This window comes from Prunus dulcis, chromosome 1, assembly GCF_902201215.1.
Source record: "Prunus dulcis chromosome 1, ALMONDv2, whole genome shotgun sequence".
Classification (NCBI taxonomy): domain Eukaryota; kingdom Viridiplantae; phylum Streptophyta; class Magnoliopsida; order Rosales; family Rosaceae; genus Prunus; species Prunus dulcis.
This window is the reverse complement of record NC_047650.1, coordinates 24,875,536-24,891,647: the sequence shown is the minus strand read 5'-3', so window position 1 is coordinate 24,891,647 and position 16,112 is coordinate 24,875,536. Positions and strand designations below refer to the sequence as shown.

At 46.6% G+C, this 16,112-nt stretch overlaps 3 protein-coding genes across 3 annotated transcripts; 1 reads left to right on the top strand and 2 right to left on the bottom strand.

Annotated features, from left to right (window-relative positions):
• Positions 1-887: 887 nt before the first annotated feature.
• On the top strand, positions 888-5,320 carry LOC117616449 (phosphate transporter PHO1 homolog 3-like). Its single transcript, XM_034345774.1, has 12 exons — positions 888-1,675; positions 1,768-2,113; positions 2,196-2,244; positions 2,473-2,544; positions 2,954-3,083; positions 3,188-3,326; positions 3,425-3,683; positions 3,777-3,881; positions 3,987-4,031; positions 4,145-4,294; positions 4,396-4,683; positions 4,834-5,320. The coding sequence occupies exons 1-12, from the start codon at positions 1,060-1,062 to the stop codon at positions 5,068-5,070; spliced, it is 2,436 nt and encodes an 811-aa protein (XP_034201665.1). The 5' UTR covers positions 888-1,059; the 3' UTR covers positions 5,071-5,320.
• A 768-nt stretch (positions 5,321-6,088) lies between these two features.
• On the bottom strand, positions 6,089-7,596 carry LOC117615470 (phosphate transporter PHO1 homolog 10-like). Its single transcript, XM_034344553.1, has 4 exons — positions 7,562-7,596; positions 6,851-7,132; positions 6,622-6,758; positions 6,089-6,520 (listed from the first exon to the last, which is right to left on the bottom strand). The coding sequence occupies exons 2-4, from the start codon at positions 7,091-7,093 to the stop codon at positions 6,418-6,420; spliced, it is 483 nt and encodes a 160-aa protein (XP_034200444.1). The 5' UTR covers positions 7,094-7,132; positions 7,562-7,596; the 3' UTR covers positions 6,089-6,417.
• A 4,288-nt stretch (positions 7,597-11,884) lies between these two features.
• Positions 11,885-15,883, bottom strand: LOC117617090. The gene is made up of 2 exons (XM_034346345.1): positions 12,686-15,883; positions 11,885-12,391 (listed from the first exon to the last, which is right to left on the bottom strand). The coding sequence occupies exons 1-2, from the start codon at positions 15,881-15,883 to the stop codon at positions 11,885-11,887; spliced, it is 3,705 nt and encodes a 1,234-aa protein (XP_034202236.1).
• Between the last annotated feature and the right edge of the window lie 229 nt (positions 15,884-16,112).

Here is a 16,112-nt window from a genome sequence, read left to right as displayed (position 1 = left end):
AAAGTAAATGTGAAAGCATATTAGTTGGATATCTACGTTTTCATTTTTCAAACCATGCATTGCAGAGACGATCGATTGAGTTGCCAATATTATATATGTCATGGTAGCTCAAGTGGCATTTTCGAGTGACTACGCGATAAGACACACGCATGCAGATGGGAGCCTCTGCTTTTTTTATATTTTTTATATTTTATAATGTAAATATATTATTTAGGGTCTAACATCGCAAAGATTATTCAACTTGTGATTAAGCTAATTAATATTAATTAATTACTATAATTTGCCTTGAGCCAAGTTGTGAGCTATTGACGTTGAAACAGAGAAAGAGACGAAACGTGTTACGTGTGTTGTTTCTATCTAATCCAACTTATTAATTAATTCAATTGACTAAACAAAATGAGCCTTTTTTTAGTGGAAATTACGTAGAAATTATAAACAAGGGAAGAAAAGGTAAGGTAAAAGCTCTCCTCCGTACAAAAGCCACGCCCGCCCCCCCCCCCAATAAGGTATTGGTCAACTGCGACTGCTTCAACGAATACGGCAACCCCAAACCTTTTTTCGTCCTTGTAGTTGACCAAAAAGGGCAGGGAAATAAAAAAGAAAAACTTTGTTTTAAAATAATAATAATAATTTAGGGGATGAAGCAGCAGCGGAGCTCACTCTGCTCAGCTATTTTGGCTGCCTAGCCTCTGTATTTAGAATGGAGACCTTATCGCCTTGTATGACTCACTCATATTTGAAACTTCTTTGCATAAATTTTCAACCCAAAAACAAACAAGAGCATAAATATTTAATTGTAGTTAGATCTATATATATATATATATATATATATATATATATATGTTACGTACGTCTTACAAACCCAATTACCTCGTTGGCTCATTGTCCTTGACATTTCTCACTCGCTCTCTGCTCTGCGCAGTTCATGCAAAAGGAACCCAATTTAGCTAACTAAGCACCAATCTGAGGGGCTCTTTTCAGTTTTTTCACACTCAAAAAAGTTGCTGAAAACCAAGTGACTTAATTTCTAGAGCTAACAATTCACAGAACTTTAAAAAAATGAAGTTTGGGAAGGAGTTTGCAACACAAATGGTGCCAGAATGGCAGCAAGCATACATGGATTATGATTATCTAAAATCCCTCCTGAAAGAAATCCAACGCAGCAAGCAAAGACACAAGCCTCCACCAGTTGCCACCACACCCCGCAGTCACCGCCTAAAGCGAAGGCTCACATTGTACAGAGCCTTCAGTGGTCTCACGTCGCAAAGCCGTCACAGCCAGCAGCAACCCAACAGCCCATCCTCCATATCCCCTGTCGACATCGAAAGCCAAGCCATTCTTGTGAACTCTGTGAGAAATGATGGCTCCGAGAGCTACCAGACCACGTTTCTAATGGCTGCAGAGGAAGGGGGCGTGCAGGAGTTGGAGTATTTTAGAAAGGTTGATGATGAGTTCAATAAAGTGGACAAGTTTTATAGGTCTAAGGTGGATGAGGTGATGAAGGAAGCCGCTGTGCTCAACAAGCAAATGGATGCTTTCATCGCGTTTCGCATCAAAGTGGAGAACCCGCAGAGGCCGTTTGATTGGTCAGTGGAGATGACACGTCTTGCTTCCGATGTTGCTGCTTCAACAGCTGCATTGGCAGCTTCCACTCCCCGCGGAGTCAGAGCAAGCAGTAAGTAATGTTGTGCTTATTGTGATGATATGTGTATTTTCTGTGCTGATATTCTGCTTATGTCTAAAACTATGTCGTTTTATCGTGTGCAGGGCGCGCAGCCATGGCTATGGATGTGATCGAAGAGAGTGGATCAAATAGCCAGGAGGAACATTCTGGTGACGAAGAAAAAGATGTAAAAAAGACAGAGAATGTTAAGATTCAAGAAAAGAAGACAGAGAACTTCAGAGACACTAGACCCGCACCACTGGACATACTAAATTATGTGACAATGAATCACACTGTTGAGACTCCGCGTTCGACCATTAAAGGCTTCCTCAATGTGCCTCCACAGACAGAGCTCAAGTTCAGCAGAGATAACCTGAAGAAAGTTGAAGAACAGCTTAAAGGGGCTTTCATTGAATTTTACCGGAAACTTCGGATTCTAAAGAGCTATGGGTAAGATCAAACTCGGGTACCTAGTTTGGTTGTTTTTTATTTTTATCTGTGTTGCTAATTATTTTTTCCATGAATGAAACAGCTTCTTGAATACGTTGGCTTTTTCAAAGATCATGAAGAAATATGACAAGGTATTTCCCCTCCCAGTATAAGTTAACTTTCAATACCATAAAATCCTGAAAGAATGTTTTCAATTAACTTCTATGCCAATATTTAGGGGATTGGTATGCATATAGAATGGAAGAATAAAAGAAATTTAAGCTTTTAGATCTCTTATCGGTAAAATATTCGTCAGTATTTCCTTTGGTGGATAATTTTGGTCTGTATTACTTATGTTTTTAGCCCCATTACTTTTGCAGATTACTTCAAGAGATACATCAAAACCTTACATGAATATGGTGGATAACTCCTACCTTGGCAGCTCTGAGGAGGTGAGAATTCTTCATGCATAATGCTAAAGATAGGAAAGACAATTCAACTTAAATCTTTCTAAGATATACGTTGAAAGGATTATGAATTTATGTTCGTAGTAAATAACATTGTTGTTTTGCCCAAATGTGCGAATTTTTGTCGAGATAGACCTATTCCGGCAATTTTTTTGTCAGGATAGACTTACCCGGCTTTTTTTTTACGGCAGAGACCTATCCCGGGGAATTTTTGTTAGGCAAGACCTATTGTGGCAATTTGTCTAGTAGGCGAATTTTTTGTCGGACGAATTTCTCTTACATGATCTGACATTCTTGTGATTTTATTTGGAGGCTATCTGAAGCTTGGCACAATAAATATTGTGGTAAATAAAATTGTCTTTCTAATCTGATATGGCACTTGCCACCGCTGCAGGTTACCAAGCTTATGGAGAGGGTTGAAACTACGTTCATCAAGCATTTCTCAAACTCAAATCGCAGAAAAGGAATGGCCGTCTTAAGGCCAAAAGCAAAGATAGAAAGACATAGGATAACATTTGCCATGGGTAAGGCCTCTAGCTAAATCAGTAGAGTTCAATTTTTTACACTGAACAAGGACAGTTTTGGTATCAATTTCCTCCCTTTGATTCTGTTTATTGGAAATCTTTAGGTTGCTTTGCTGGCTGCACAGCTGCTCTTATATTAGCACTTATTTTGATGGTGCGTGCTCGCAATATTAACAATGCCAACAATCCTGAATTTGACAAAGGAAAAACCCAGTACATGGATAACATGTTTCCCTTATACAGGTACTTATAATTAGGCCTTTGCTCTACTATTCTTCTTCCCAACGTTTCCAACAAAAAAATAGTACTCAATTCGTTCGACATGTTAAACTTTCTTGCAGCTTGTTTGGATTCATTTTTCTGCACATGCTTATGTATGCCGGCAACATATACTTTTGGAGGCGGTTCAGAGTCAATTACTCTTTCATATTTGGTTTCAAGCAAGGAACTGAGTTGGGCTACAGAGAGGTTCTTCTTCTCAGTTTTGGTCTGGCAGTGCTAGCACTTGCTTCTGTGCTCTCAAATCTTGACATGGAGATGGACCCCAAAACCAAAGATTACAAAGCACTTACCGAACTTCTCCCCCTCTTCTTGGTTTTGGTAAGATCATAAATTCAACCATTTCATTTTTACAGCTACATTGGCTCATCACACTTCTAGGATCATATACTGAACTAAATTCTTTTTATGCAGCTTGTAATTTTGATATTATTATGCCCCTTCAACCTCATATATCGCTCAAGTCGCTACTTCTTCCTCGTTTGTCTGTTTCACTGTATCTGTGCTCCTCTGTATAAGGTAAGTAAAGTCAATCTAAGACACTTTTTTTCTTCTTCTTCAAAGTGAAACTGAATGAACTTAGTTCGGTGGTCTAATAATCTGAAAATTTTGCTTCTTTTTCAGGTCACACTCCCGGATTTCTTCTTGGCAGATCAGTTAACTAGCCAGGTCAGTAAAATGATCCTCCTAAGTCCTAAATCACACATTGCAGTCATATTATGTTCCTGTTTTTCTTCTCTCTGTTTGAAATAACTGAGTGTCAATAAATTGTTTTCTTGTAGGTGCAAGCCATTAGAAGTCTGCAATTCTACGTTTGCTATTATGGTTGGGGAGACTACAAACTCAGACAAAACACTTGCAAATCACACGATGTCTTCAACACTTTCACTTTCATCGTTGCTTGTATTCCGTATTGGTCTCGTCTCCTTCAGGTACACAGCTCATCCCTTCTTTTCTTGCAAATGTCCTCCTAAGCTTCATTATCCGCCCCAGCCAGACACTTAGAATTGTTTGCCGTTCCAATTTCTTGCAGTGCCTCCGCCGTTTGGTTGAAGAGAAAGATCCCATGCAAGGTTACAATGGGCTGAAATATTTCTTCACAATAGTAGCCGTTAGCATGAGGACAGCATACAATCTAGAGAGTCTTAAAAATGAAGTGAACTGGAAAATTCTTGCTGGGGTTTTCTCAATTGTTGCAGCAATCTATGGAACATATTGGGATCTTGTTGTGGATTGGGGACTTCTGCAACGCAATTCCAAGAACCGCTGGTTAAGAGACAAACTCTTGATCCCTTACAAAAGTGTATATTTCGGTGCCATGGTGAGTACTAGCTATATCGAGTAACGTTCTCTTGCCAAACTTATATATGCTTATATTGCAATGTGAAACACACGTTCAGGCAAGAACCAACTTGATCAATTGCAGGTTGTGCTTAGTATTTTCTGACTAGTTTTGGACAAAACAATGCAGGTGTTAAATGTGTTGCTGAGATTTGCCTGGTTGCAAACTGTTTTGGGTTTCGATGTTTCTTTCATGCATGGACAAACAATGGTTGCGGTTGTGGCCAGCTTGGAAATAATCCGTCGTGGGATATGGAGTTTTTTCAGGTTGGAGAATGAGCATCTGAACAATGTTGGCAAGTACAGGGCGTTCAAGTCAGTGCCATTGCCCTTCAACTATGATGAAGATCAAGACAAACATGAGTAGCCAAAGAAACTACAATTTACAAAGAATGGAAATCAGAATCAGTGTTGGCCTTTTGTGAGGCAACAAGCTGCAACCTTTGATTTTTCATCTTTTGCCCCCCTTGTTTTTTGAGATATTTATATACTCATTCTTAGCACTAGTGATTTAGATAAACCCTACACTAATTTCCATAAACAAACTCAAAAAAATCCAAAATATGACAGCTAACTTTATTGAATTTAATTTTTATTATTAAATTATTTTGATGCCCTATTGAGTGTTTTGGGTTTTATCCAAGACGGAACTAAAATCGCCAGTTGGGTTGGCCCAACCAAGAAAGACATGGGAAGGAATGGAAAACAAACTCTCATGTTGATCTTCTATATGCAAATTATCCTATCGATAAAGAAGAGGCATAGGCATTGCCTCTCGATCCAATCCGCTTTCTCGGAATCGGAGGAAGATCTCTCATCTTATGACCCTGAACAAGAAGGAGCTGCTCTTGTTATGAGATCAGCAGCAAAAGAAAGAAGAAGAATTGGATGCCCCAGAGCAGCAGCCCCCGGATAAGCCTTAAAAAAAACACACACAACGGACCGGACACAAACAAAAGAAACAAGAAAAGGGCCATGATGATGATCCCGTCCCTTTCGATCTTCTACTCTACCGGTAGATGTAAGACCAAGCCAATCTTTTTTTTATATGTGCCACTTTTTTTTCTAAATGTGGTTTGAGGGTTGAATTTGTTTTAAGAAATTGATGGCAGTTTTGTTATTTATAAGAAGTTAGAAGCTTCTTTGTTATATTATAAATGAGTTTTATGTGTGTTTCTAAAGTCCATTTCATATAGGGTTTTTAAATAAAAAAATTAGTCCCCTATATTGGATATAATAGTGAATCTTCCCTGTTATTTTAAATTATTTATTAATGAATGCAGTTGCATTTGTAATTCTTTTAGTCTTTTTTATTTTTTTTTTTGGTATGGGAAAATCGTAAATGCTAATTGGGTATTGACCTTATCTAGAAAATTTTGATAGTTGACCTTATCTAGAATTAGAATAGTTCCAACCTCCGTGTCGTAAACTTCCATATATACAATTTCATATGAACACGAACCAGAGAAGTTTTGTTCAGGATAAAAAACGAACAAGGCAATTCCATATGAGCCTATGCTAATTGGGTATTGCCAAAAATCAACCACAGGACATACTTGTGTTGTTTGTTTGTTGCATCTTAATGATTTACCTGGCATGCCTAAACCGTCTTCTTCCCCATCACCGAAGGCTAGCAGTACAGAATTGTGGAAGCTCTCAACACTGCAGATTACACTCTGATCTGGTGCATGATGGGAGGCAGATTGTATCATGTTCAGTCATCTTTTTCTGCGTCCTCATCGTAGTAACTGAAAGGAAGAGGGACGGACTTGAAAGCGCGGTACTCGCCTACATTGTTTAGGTGTTCGTTCTCTAATCTGATTGAATTGTACACGTTAATTGGTCAAGGCTTTCCCAAAATATACATTTCAAAACTGTAGAAAGTCTCAATGTTGAATTTCATGAGGAAAAAAAATACCTGAAGAAGCTCCAGATGCCACGACGAATGACCTCTAGGAAGGCGATGATGGTTGATATTGTCATTTTATGAACGGTAGTCAGTTTAAATTCCAACACCAACTGCATCCAAGCAAGTCGCAATACTACATTCAAGACCTGAAATGGATTCCCATAAGCATATTGAATTAATAGCAGAAACTGTTACATAAAACCACATCACTCTAGAATTCATCAGTCGCTTGCATTACCATGGCTGCAAAGTATATGATCTTGTGTGAAACTAGAAGTCTATCTCTCAAATACTTGTTCTTTGATTTTGTTCGCAGAAGGCCCCAGTCTATTACAATGTCCCAATACATATTCATTGTTGTTGCAACAGCCGAGCATATCAAAGCCAACACCATCCAGGATGTCTTTCCCTTTTTTAGTTCATAAGCAGTTCTTATAATAACTGCAACAATTGTTGAGAAGTATTTTAAACCATTGCGCATGTGCTTCACATCCTTTTCTTCACAAAATCGACGTATGCACTGCAAGACAACATATGCTATCTGTCAGTTCATCTTTTCGCCGCACAGAAGAGGTGATTTTTCAATGATTAGTATGAAAACTGTAAGCTAAAATATAGTGATACTATCTATCTCCGTATACTTTTCCATCATGGACAAAAGTAGCACACGCCTCAAAACATACTAGAAAGTAAAAATGTAATGAGACCTTTAGGAAGCGCATCCAAAATGGTATGACAACAATAATGAAATATAAAGTATTGTAGACACCATGACTATGGCACTTGCTTTGCCTCCTTGAGTATTCTCCCAAACCGTAGTAGCAAATGTATAACACAAAACTCCTTAAGGCTTGCACCTGAGACCAAACAGAATCAAAGATCTCAGTAAAAATTGCGTCATAAGTTATTACTAATTGAAGCCAATAAAGGTACAAGGAAGCTTTAAAACCTGGCTAGTAAGCTGGTCTGCCAAGAAAAAGTCTGGACTTGTCTCCTGCAAAAAAAAGGGTAAGACTTATTTATATTTAGCTCCATTGTCTACTTATATCTATTTGGATTGTTTCCCCATGCATTACCGGGTAAAGAGGGGCACATATGCAGCGGAATAAGCACCGAATGAAGAAGAAACGACTTGAACGGTATATGATGTTGAAAGGGCAGAAGGTGATGGCAAGGACCAACTGCACAGAGAAAGGTAACACTGTAATTTGCACAAACTAAGGAAGTTTTAAAACAAAGGTGTTGATGCGAAAAAGTGGTTTATCCACGTGGCTCGCCCAACTTAGTGATATGATGTCTTCGGAAGGGAGTTAGTCTTCGGAAGATCGAGGTCCTGCAAAAGGACACGCTCGGTAAGACCTTGGGGTACCGGTGTGGTACCGGCCGAAGGCTCTCCGATGCTTAAGTAAGTATGAATTTAGTAAAGATTAGACTACAGATCAAGCGGTAGCGTACCGTTTGGTGATTCTGTCCCCCTTTTTGGGAATAGGGTTATCCTTATATAGGCCTTGGGAGGCGTGCTTATATCCATTTTTCCGATGTGGGACTGCAGGGGCTGATCGTGAGCATGACACGTGTCCCAGGTCAAAAGTAGCAAGATGTATAGGATTCGGTAGGGTACATGCCGAAGGGCGGGCAGTGGTGCTGACTCCGTCCACGTGTTAGGCGGTCATTGGTCGTTAAATTATGGTATAAACAGTAGTCCCCCAAGTTCTCTGCCGAAGGTTCTTCGGAAGGGAATTTGGTTCTCAGTAGCCGATTCGTAGGTGCCCTGCCGTTCGGCAAGTTCGTTTGGGGGAGGTTCCCTTGGGACCCGATGGGTCGCCGATGCTCAGAGGGGAGAGGGCAGAGACGCCTCGTTTCCCGCGCCTGGCGCGTGGATGCGCTTCGTCTTCTGCGCCGGGCGTGCAGAGACGCTTCGTCTTCTGTACCCGGCGTGCAGCCCACATCACCACCCATTGAGCGACACGTGGCAGACGACGTGATTCCTGACGGCTGCCATTATGAGCCGTTTGGTTTCCCGAGAAATACCGTTGCAGCCATCTCCCTATAAATTGAGGCCGTTCCGGGGGCAACACTCACTTTGCGTTTGAGAGTTGAAGCGAGAGCTCTGCGTAGGCGATTTCCGAAGAGTGTTTACGGCAAACAAGGCGATTTTCGCACGAGTTTTCGGCAACCAAGGCGATTTCCGAAGCGCGTGGACGGCAGTCAGAGCGATTTTCTGAGGAGTCCTCGGCAATTAAAGCTTGAACAACACCCAAGGTAAGATACCGTTCGGTATCCTCACTCTCCTTTAATTCTCGTATTTCGTGCATGCCTTCTAGTATAGGCCTCGCCGATCGTCCTAGGAGCTTTCCTCCGGTAGTCTAGAGGACTATAGGTAGTGGCTTAGGCGTCGGTAGGGTAGTTTACAACACATCCACCTTAGCCTTCGTTTCCTTTCCTTTTTGTAGATGTCTGCTAGCGAGTCTTCCTTCGGCAGTGAGCCCAACGCATTCGATGAAGAGTTATCATCGGGCTGGGACACATCTAGTCCGTCTGTAAGCTTCGACGCCGAGGGTCAGGAGGACACCGATGTGGAAATTATCGGTGAGGAGGCGATCTCCGTTCCTACCCATGGTGTCGGTAAGGGGCTGATGACGGGGCAGCCGTTCCCTATAGCTGCAGTGTATAAGGATGGTACCCACGTTGGGCCGTTTGATGACCAGCCCGTGGCCTCCACTTCTGGCCGTGGTGAGGGTACTGCCGGTCCTTCTCGACCGAGGGTGACCATCGTCCACCGAGGGCCGCCTAGGGTACCGGTGGGGATCCCTCAGAGGGCTCTGTTCGGGGTCGACTACCTGGAGCCGAACAAGCTTACCGAACGGGAGCTCCAAAGGATTAGGGCCGAATACCACATTCCTGACTCGGTAAAAATGAGGATCCCGAGTCCGACCGAGTCCCTCAGCGACCCCGGAGATGGCGAGGTCGCCTTCTTCACCGATATGATGGTGCAAGGAGTCAGGCTGCCGTTGCAGCCTGCCGTCCAGAAGATCCTTGCCCAGATCGGGTACGCCCCGGGCCAATACAATCCCAACTTCTTTGTGGCCCTGATGGGGGTGATAACGGCATTTGGGATTGCCGGGGAGGGGGAGCCCTCCTACGAACAGTTCTCCCACCTCTACAGCGTCACCAAGTCAAAGAGTGCCGATCATGGTGGCTGGGGTCAGGCGAACTGCCTGAAGGCTTCCGAGCGGGGGCACTTTATCAGCTCGGTGCCGACTTCCCAGAAGTCGTGGAGGAATCGGCGAGTGCTACTCTCCGGAGATTGGGAATCGCCGTCGGGAGTGCGCCCGCTGTTCCCAGTGCCCACGACTTTCCAAACCGCCGGTAGGGTTCCTAGTTGCAGATCGGTAGGCAGTCTGGCTTTTCCTCTTTATCTTATACTGATTATTATTGTTTTTTTTTTTTTTGGACAGGCAAGCTCAAGCAGCCGACTCCTACCCAAGGCGAGATTCGACAGATCGACAGGGTACGGCTGAAGGTATCCGCTGCCGAGCGAGTGTATCCGCGTTTCCTCTTCACCGATAATCTCATCAGAGCTAGGCTTGTCGACCCTGCCGAGAGTGAGTATACATGCTTTTACGTTTTGTATGTTTTTCTTTCGTTTGTGCATACCGACTAACAGGTTGTCCTTGACCAGTGACGGACGCAAGGATGGCTGCCGAGGCCAAGAAGATGAACGAATCTTCGAGGCGGCGCTTCATGATGGGCCTCGAGAAGAAGAAGAAGAAACAACTCGAGGCCCCTGCCGTTCGGCAAGAGACGGATCCGGAGGACGTTGTCCTCTCGGAGCGTCTGCGGCAGTTGGCCTCTGAGCCCGCTGTCAGGCCGACTGCCGAGGTGGAGGCGCCGAGGCTGTCGGCTGCCGACGCCGCGGCTTCAAGGGCGGCAGGTAAGCGACCGATGACGGTCGATTTGGAGGCTTCGCCAGTTTCCAAACGGAGCCGTCCTTCGGAGGCTCCAAGGGCCGTCTTTGCAGCGGAGGACGAGGACGGGCCTACCGAGGCCGTCACCATCGCCTGTCCCTCGAAGACAGTGCAATTTGTCAACCACATGATCCTCGGATCCCAAATGGAGCTGCCAGAGGTTGACGAGTTGCCGAAGAAGCTTCTTCGGGAGCAGGCTGGCCGTGCCTTCCGATTGCAGGCAGCGGTAAGAATCTCACTTTCGGCCTTGCCATTCCTTCTTTTTTACCGATGTAGGCTTTCTGACTGTTTTATTTGTGTGCAGGCGTCCATGGAGATGTGGCTCTGCGCCAAGCGAGCCATCTCCGCTGCTGAAAAGGCGAAGAGGGCTTACGATGACGGCAGGGCTAAAGTCGCCGAAGCTGGCAAGGCTATTCAGGCCCACGCCCAGCTACAAAGGGAGAAAGAGGCTGCCGAACGGCGGGCCCTTGCTTCGGAAGCGATGGCGGGCGAGGCGCGGGCAGAGCTGGAGGCTGTGCGGGCGGCTCTGGAGGCAGCGCGGGCGCTCGTGATGCCGAGGCCGTTTCTGAGGCCATACAGGACGCCATGCAAGAGTCCGAGCGGAACAAAGCTGCGGAGGTAGAGGCTGCCGTGCAAACGGCAATCCAGGGATATCGTTCGTCGGGGGAGTTCGCTGCCCTGCTGGACGGGGAAGTCGGCTCCGAGATGGTGGGTATGTTGTACCGATTCAAACGGTACAACCCTGGCCAGAAGCTGAACCTCAACTTCGCCGCCGATCCCCCTCCCCTTCCCGAAGGAATTACTGAAGAGATGATCGAAGAATACGAAGGGGAGGACGCCGCCGAGGCTCCTGGGACTGCCGACGCCGCCGCCGGTGACGAAGCCGCTGCCTGAGGGCTTGTATCTGCACCTTTGTAATAGCTTAGTTTTTATTTTCTGTTTGTTCAGAACACATTGGTGCCGAGGGCACCGCTTAATTTTATCATAAGTTTTTATTCAATTGCCAAGTGTTTGTTTATTTATATCATATGATAATTGCCGTGGGCTAATTGCCGATTGAATTTTCTTACTACCGTAGGTTAATAAGAAATCAAAAGCCAAGTCCCAAAGGGTTCTGTAGTGTAAAAATTTGAAGTCATTCGGTGCCGTAGGCTAGTACAGAATGTCGTAGGACGTTAACATTTAATTGCCGTGGGCAAAAGATAATTACAGGGAGGCTAAAATAATAGTGCCGAGGGCTTTCTATTAATTCCAGTAGAACGAATACATCGAGTAATTACAGTTCCGACCTGCCGTAGGCTAGGTCACTTGTAGTAGTACTTGAGGTGTTCTACGTTCCAAGGATGGCCGAGGGCCTTGCCGTTGGAGCCTCGCAATCGGTAGGTTCCCGAGCGAAGGATGCCGATGATTTCATAAGGTCCTTCCCAGGAAGGGCCGAGGGTTCCTTCCGTGGTATCCTTCGTTGCAAGCGATACCTTGCGCATGACCCAGTCCCCGATTCGGAAAGAGCGGGGTCGGACCCTAGAGTCGTAATACCGAGACACACGCTGCTTGTAGGCTTCATTCCGAAGGTTGGCCTGTGCTCGGTGTTCCTCGAGCAGGTCAAGGCTAAGAGACATGGCCTCCTCGTTCTGCTTGGGCGCGAAGGTTTCCGTTCGGTAGGAAGGCTCGCCGATTTCTACAGGCACCACCGCTTCCGAACCAAAGGCCAAGGAAAAAGGGGTTTCTCCTGTGGACGTTCGGTAGGACGTCCGAATGGCCCAAAGTGCCTCTGGAAGCTTTTCCGGCCAGGCTCCTTTGGCCTTGTCTAGCTGCCGTTTCAGTAGTTTCTTCACTATTTTGTTTATTGCTTCAACCTGACCGTTCGACTGGGGATGGGCTGGTGATGCGAAAAACAAGTTGATTTTCAAGCGGGTGCAAAATTGCCTGAAGAGTTCCGAATCGAATTGCCTGCCGTTATCGGTAATGATCGCATATGGGATACCGAATCGGCAACAAATGTGAGTCCAGACGAAATCTTCAATCTTTGCTGCCGTTATGGTTGCAAGAGGTTCGGCTTCAACCCATTTGGTGAAGTAGTCAACGGCAACCACTGCATATTTTACCTGCCCCTTGCCTTGCGGCATTGGGCCAATCAGGTCCAGTCCCCATTGTGCGAAAGGCCAAGGACTTATAATCGGTGTGAGAGGTTCAGCAGGGATATGTGGCACGTTACCGAAGCGTTGGCATTTGTCGCACTTCCTCACCAGTGTATTGGCGTCCTGATGCATGGTTGGCCAAAAGTATCCCTGCCGAAAGACTTTGTAGGCGAGGGATCGGGACCCGGAATGGTCGCCACATACACCGTTGTGAATTTCCCGAAGGACGTAGTCCCCACGTTCTGCCGTGAGACATTTCAGATACGGGGTGGTGTAGCCACGTTTGTAGAGTACATCGTTGATGACTGTGTATCTTGCTGATCGGTATTTCAGCTTCCGGGCCTGGGCTTTATCCTCAGGAAGGGTGCCGTTCGTCAGGTATAAGTAGATGGGAGACATCCATGTATCCTCATACCGTACGGCACACGCTTCGGAGGTTACCGTGCTCGGTTGGGCAAGGATCTCCACCGGTACCTTTCTTCCGACTTTGTCGTTTATCGCCGAAGCGAGTCTTGCCAAAGCATCGGCATGGCTGTTTTCGCCCCTGGGGATCTGTTTGATCTCGTATGCTTGGAAACTTCGGAGTAGCTGATGGGCGGTTGAAAGGTAGGCGTGCATGGAGGCATCCTTGGCGGCGAAGTCTGCCGTTACCTGGTTCACAACGAGCTGGGAGTCGCTGTGAATTCGGACTTGCTTTGCATTCATGCTCTTGGCTAACCGAAGGCCGGCCAAGAGTGCCTCATATTCCGCTTCGTTGTTGGAGGTCCGGAAGTCGAATCGGAGGGCGTCCTCGATCTTCAGTCCGTCCGGTGTCGTCAGTACCAAGCCTGCTCCGCACCCTTGCTGGTTTGCCGAGCCGTCGACGTGCAAATCCCATATGGGAGTTGTGGTGTCAAACCGTTCGGTGTCCATTGCGTCCGGCAGAGCGATCCCGGTAACTGCCTCGGGCGTCGGCTGTGCCGTTGATGGGGTGAGCTCGGAGATGAAATCGGCAACAGCCTGGCCTTTTTCGGCTGGCCTCGGGACGAACTGTATGTCGAATTCTCCAAGTTCGATTGCCCATTTGATCAATCGGCCAGAAATTTCTGGTTTCTGGAGCACTTGCCGGAGCGGTTGGTTGGTCAAGACTTTGATTCCATGCGCCTGGAAGTACGGCCGAAGTCTTCGTGTCGAGACAACAAGGGCTAGAGCCAGCTGCTCTAGTGGGGGATACCGAAGTTCCGCACTTTGGAGTGCCTTGCTGACATAGAAAATTGGTAGTTCTGCCTTCTCCGGTTTTCGAATTAATACAGAGCTGACGGCAGTTCCTGATACCGAAAGGTATAGGTAGAGAATTTCTCCAGGCAGCGGTTTTGACAAAAGGGGGGCTTTGCTCATGTAGTTCTTCAGGGCTTGAAATGCGTTATCGCATTCGGCAGTCCATGTGATATCCCGTTTGCCCCCTTTCAAGGCTTTGAAGAACGGTACACATTTATCGGTAGCCTTCGATATGAAGCGGGGCAGGGCGGCCACGCGTCCGGTAAGGCTCTGGATGTCCTTCATCGTCCTCGGCCTCTCCATATCGATAATTGCCTTTATTTTCTCGGGATTCGCCTCGATCCCCCTCTGACTGATCATGAATCCGAGGAATTTCCCGGAAGATACACCGAAGGCGCATTTCTTCGGGTTCAGCCTCATCCGGTAATTTTTCAGTATGCCGAACATGATCGATAAGTTCTGCAGGTGGTCTTCGGCGGTTCTGCTTTTTACCAGCATGTCGTCAACGTAAACCTCCATGATGTTGCCGATGTAACCGGCGAAGATTTTGTTGACGAGCCTTTGATAAGTTGCCCCCGCGTTCTTCAGACCGAACGGCATGACATTATAACAGTACAACCCTTTGTCCGTTATGAATGCGGTGTGTTCGCTATCGGGAGGGTGCATGAATATCTGATTGTAGCCGGAATAGGCATCCATAAAGCTCAGCAGTTCGTGGCCGGCAGTGGCGTCCACGAGCTGGTCTATCCGTGGTAACGGAAAGCTGTCCTTCGGGCAAGCCTTGTTCAGGTCGGTATAGTCTTGGCACATTCGCCACCCGCCCGCGGACTTTCTTACCATGACGGAATTTGCCAACCATACCGGATACGTTGCCTCCCGGATGAAGCCGATGGTCTGAAGTTTTTCAACTTCGGTGCGCATCGCCTCGTACCGTTCGGCGTCGTATGAACGGCGCTTCTGCCTTACGGGCTTATAAGCGGGGGAAATGGTAAGTTTATGGCTGATGACGTCCGGGGCGATGCCGGGCATGTCCTCGTAAGACCACGCGAATACTTCCGAATGGTGCCGCAAGAATTCTATGAATTGCGTTCGGAGGTTCGCAGTGAGTCTTGTGCCGATCCGGACTTGTCGATCGGGTTGCTCATCACTCAAGGTTATGGTCTCCAGTTCCTCGGCGGGGTGCGTGTGAATGGTGGGCGATTCATCTCGGGGATCGTCAACCGGTCCCGTACCGTTCGGCAACCCTTGCACAGTCATGGTCTCGTCGGGGAGTTTGAACGAGGTCGCCTTGAGGGCCGTAGCGTAGCAAGTCCGCGCACTCAATTGATTTCCCCGGATTGCCCCCGTTCCGTTCGGGGTTGGGAACTTCATCAACAGCATGTGAGGTGAAAGGTGCGCCTTGATCTTCGTCAGTGCCGTTCGGCCAACGATGACGTTGTATGCCGTCGGGCAATCGACGATGAGGAATTGATCGTACGTCGTCGCCCTTCTTGGCGAAGTGCCGAATGTAATCGGCAGCCTGACACTACCGATGGGCTGGACCAAGTCTCCAGAGAAGCTCAACAGCGGCGTCAACTGCCGATCGACTTGGTTGTCGCTGATTCCCATTTCTCTGAAAGCTTCAACGAAGATCACGCTCACGGAACTCCCAGTATCGATCAGCACTCGCCCTACATCATAATCGGCAATCTCGGCTCGGATGATCATCGGGTCGTCGTGGGGATAGAGGATTCCCTCTTCTTCCTCTTGGCAAAATGTGATCGGCTCCCAATTCACTTTGGGTACTTCCTGGTGCCGATTCACCTCTATTCCGAGCACCTGAGAAAACTGTGCGGCACGCACATACTGTTTCATAGAACGGTGGCTCATGCCCGCAACGGTAGGGCCACCGCTGATAGTGCTTATCATGTTTATCTGCCGAGTGGGGTTCGGCACCGGCGCCGTTGGCTGCCGGGCGATATACTAATCCAGTTTCCCCTCTCGGATCAGCCGTTCCACGATCTTCCGTAGGCTTATGCAATCTTCGGTATTGTGGCTGTTGTGCTGATGGTATCGGCAGAATTTACCGGTGTCCCGGTTGTCTTGCCGATTGGGTCTACGCTGATTCGGTTTTGGGATGATTTCTTGTTCATTCATC